The following is a 1,210-nucleotide window of genomic DNA, read 5'->3' as shown; positions in this document are numbered from 1 at the left end:
ATCAAATACTTATTTGCCCCACTGTATATAACTGAATTTATACATTTATGACAATTTCACCACAAACTGAAACATGTTGAGCTTCATAAACAGATGTGAAGGCGGAGGTGTTGCATTGAAGTGCATACAATTGTAGAGGCGTACCTAATAAAGTGGCCGGTGAGTGTATGTTTTGTGCATACTTGTTTTGTCTTGTCTGTACTTGTTGAAGTGCCGGTTTGAAACATTGTCTTGGACATAAAGATGATCTGTTCTTATAAATGTTCTCTGTTGTACAGGTCATTATGGAGGTGGCATGGGAGATGACAGCTCCTTGTCTGGGGGTGAGCTGGAGGCAGGTGAACTGGTTATAGATGATTCATACACACACCTGTCAAAGAAGAAGAAGAAGAGCAAGAAAAGCAAGAAGAAAAAGGACAAGGAGAAAGACAGAGACAAGGAGAAAGACAGAGACAAAGATAAAAGTGGGAAGGACAAGAAGCATGGCAAAGGACTCGGAGGTGAGTTTGTTTTATTGTTTTAACAACAAACATGTTTCAGGTAGCAACAAATAGTAAACAGTATAAGTGCGGGTACATCTCCCACAGAGAAACAGAGCAATGAAAAGGTGTCACATCCCGAGGGACAGATATCAACTGTAGTTAGCAGCAAAACGCAGTGAGTGCACATGTGAAAAACACAAACGTATAAGGAATATTTAAATACAAATACAATTTGACAATAGAAAAATCGGAACGTCCCACCAAAGAGACCCAGTAAGAAAAAAGTGATGATACAAAAATTAGAAGAATCGTCTCTAACCCTGAGTATACAAGAGCACAGACCGTCGGCTGTATATAAAGGCCATCAGTGTATTTTGGATGATTAATAGCTTTTATTGGCGGTCTGATACCGCAGCTCCACCTCTCGTCTCTACTGCACAGGATCTGGTTGCAAAATGTGTCACAAAAGCAAGATGGACGCCCCACTAGTCAAAATATTTTGGCTTCACAGTGGCAGGAAGTGGTGACATGTCATACATCTTTATGTACAGTCTATGGTCAAGACAGATAACAGGGTTACAACAAAACAGATGAAGTGTCTGTTATTTGTGGAGATAAAATACTATCAAAAATGTTACAAATGCATGTTTTAACGTTTTGTCTGTAACAAGCCATTTGTGTGTGTGTGTGTGTGTGTGTGTGTGTGTGTGTGTATGTTTTGTGTGTGT

At 39.7% G+C, this 1,210-nt stretch overlaps 1 protein-coding gene across 3 annotated transcripts in view; it reads left to right on the top strand.

Moving 5' to 3' along the window:
* hmgxb4a (HMG box domain containing 4a) overlaps positions 1 to 1,210 on the top strand; it is a 10,969-nt gene that overhangs the window by 5,099 nt on the left and 4,660 nt on the right. For all 3 annotated transcript variants that reach the window (XM_020623124.1, XM_020623122.1, XM_020623123.1), the window contains one exon: positions 279 to 500. In XM_020623124.1, coding sequence (XP_020478780.1) covers positions 279 to 500 — 222 coding nt within the window. The remainder of the gene's footprint in view (positions 1 to 278; positions 501 to 1,210) is intronic.

The sequence above is a fragment of the Monopterus albus genome, unplaced genomic scaffold (genome assembly GCF_001952655.1).
Source record: "Monopterus albus unplaced genomic scaffold, M_albus_1.0 scaffold292.1, whole genome shotgun sequence".
Taxonomy (NCBI): Eukaryota; Metazoa; Chordata; class Actinopteri; order Synbranchiformes; family Synbranchidae; genus Monopterus; species Monopterus albus.
The sequence above is the reverse complement of the archived record's forward strand: the minus strand, read 5'-3'. Positions and strand labels throughout refer to the sequence as shown.